Below are 1,964 nucleotides of genomic sequence, written 5' to 3'. Positions count from 1 at the left end.
GAGGTTAAGTGAAGTCGAGGGTTTAGGGTTGAAAATGTGGAGCAGCAAGTGCAAGGAAACGGCGCAGGTTAGGGTTTAGGGTTTAGGGTTTAGGGTTTAGACCGTTTTGAGTTTGTTCATGATCTAGTTGTTAGCTTGGAGGTGTTATTTTTTCGGCTCTAGGGGTTAGGGTTTAGGTTTTAAGGTCTTAATTTGCACAGCCTGGGTTTTAGGGTTTAGGGTTTAGGGTTTAGGGTTTTTGGCTGGGCGTGCTAGAAGGTGCTTTGCTGGTGCTTGCGATGTGGAGCGTGTTGTGGAGGCGGGTGTGGCGTCGAGGGTTTAGGGTTTAGGGTTTAGGGTTTAGGGTTTAGGGTTTGTGCGCAGGAAGTGGCGAGTCGTTGGGAAATGCTTTTCAAACACGAGGTTTTGTCTTCTTTGGAAACCCCTTTGCCAGTAGAAGAAGAGGGTTTAGGGTTTAGGATTGAACTGACGAAAGGCAAGGCCCGCGAGGAGCTGGCGAGGGTTTACTGCGCCGGCGCAGACCCTTGGAAGGAGGTTAGGGTTTAGGGTTTAGGGTTTAGGGTTTAGGGTTTGGGGTTCGGGGTCGGGGGGTTAGGGTTTAGGGTTTGGGGGTGGGGCTGTCTGAGCGTTGGGGCCCCGCGCAGGCGCCCGATCGCCCTCCATGGGGATTTGGGGTTTAGGGTTTAGGGTTTAGGGTTTAGGGTTTAGGGTTTGGGGCGTGGGGTTTAGGTTTCGGCTGAAATGGAGCAGCAGCTGCACGAAATGGGAGCAGCACTTGAAGAGGCCAACATCGAAGCAATTAAAGTCAACTGCAGCAGACCTTTGGACCAGCTGAAGGCGGAACTCGCGGTGAGGGTTTAGGGTTTAGGGTTTAGGGTTTGGGGTTTTGGGGGGGTTTGTGGCTTAAGAGCGCGACCTCTGCAGAGTTTCCTGGGCGCACGTGAAAGCGCGAACTCCCTGTGTCTGGACTTGAGGGTTTAGGGTTTAGGGTTTAGGGTTTCTGGGTTCTTTGAGCGGGAAGCAAGCGGACTCTGCACAGGCTGGGGCCTTCGCGTGAAGGCGCGCGCAAGGCGTGTGGTTCGGGGTTAGGGTTTAGGGTTTAGGGTTTAGGGTTTGGGGTTTGGTTGTGCAGGAGGAGGCTTCGAGGTTTTACTTGTGGCGCTCTTTTGCTGCTTTCGCGCAGCAGCAAGCTGAGCTGCTGCTGCTGTCAGCAAATTTGGAAATAAATTCAAATGTGAATTTATCTGCCGCTCTCGTTTCTCGGGTGTCTGTACACTGGGTCCACACGGAACTCAAGAGGGAGTACCAGCCCCTCATCCACGCCAACTTCTTCGCCCTCCTCTACCTCGTAGGGTTTAGGGTTTAGGGTTTAGGGTTTGCGGTTTGCGGTTTGGGGTTTGGGGTTTAGGGTTTAGGGTTTGGGGTGTGGGGGGTTTGGGGTTTGGGGTCTGGTGCTGCAGTTGTCCCATGCTTCAGGGTTTACGGTTTAGGGTTTAGGGTTTGGGCGCGGTTCGGGGTCTTGTTCTGCAGTTCTTCGCTGCCTTAGGGTTTAGGGTTTGGGGCGGCTGGGGTCTTCCTGGCATGTCTGCTGCTGGTGTCTTGAGGGTTTAGGGTTAAGGGTTTGTGGTTTGTGGTTTTGCAGATTGTGGGTTGCATAATGGTTCTGTTGGGGGTTTATTTGTCCTTTTTGTTTTCTTTCTTTTTCATCTTTTTTGCTGCTGCTGGTCTTATCCTGGCCCTCGGCTTCCAAACCTCCATCAGCCTTTTGCGCAGCGGCTTCGAGCACCTGGTCAGTCCTAGGGTTTAGGGTTTAGGGTTTAGGGTTTAGGGTTTGGGGCCTAGGGTTTGGGGCTAAGGGTTTGGGGTTTAGGGTCTGGGATTTAGGGTTTAGCGTTTGGGTTTTAGGTTTGGGGTTTAGGGTTTGGGGCTTAGGGTTTAGATTTGGGGCTAAGGTCTTAGGGTTT

The 1,964-nt window shown here is 52.6% G+C and overlaps 1 protein-coding gene across 1 annotated transcript; it reads left to right on the top strand.

The window, feature by feature from the left end:
• Positions 1 to 34: 34 nt before the first annotated feature.
• Positions 35 to 1,658, top strand: ETH_00036415 (guanylate binding protein, putative; the record flags this gene model as incomplete). The annotated part of the gene is made up of 5 exons (XM_013379785.1): positions 35 to 67; positions 364 to 534; positions 730 to 849; positions 1,133 to 1,353; positions 1,643 to 1,658. 5 exons carry the CDS (start codon positions 35 to 37, stop codon positions 1,656 to 1,658), a joined length of 561 nt encoding a protein of 186 aa, XP_013235239.1.
• Between the last annotated feature and the right edge of the window lie 306 nt (positions 1,659 to 1,964).

This window comes from Eimeria tenella, genomic scaffold (assembly GCF_000499545.2).
Source record: "Eimeria tenella Houghton genomic scaffold, Eth_scaff3961, whole genome shotgun sequence".
Taxonomy (NCBI): Eukaryota; Apicomplexa; class Conoidasida; order Eucoccidiorida; family Eimeriidae; genus Eimeria; species Eimeria tenella.
The sequence above is the reverse complement of the archived record's forward strand: the minus strand, read 5'-3'. Positions and strand labels throughout refer to the sequence as shown.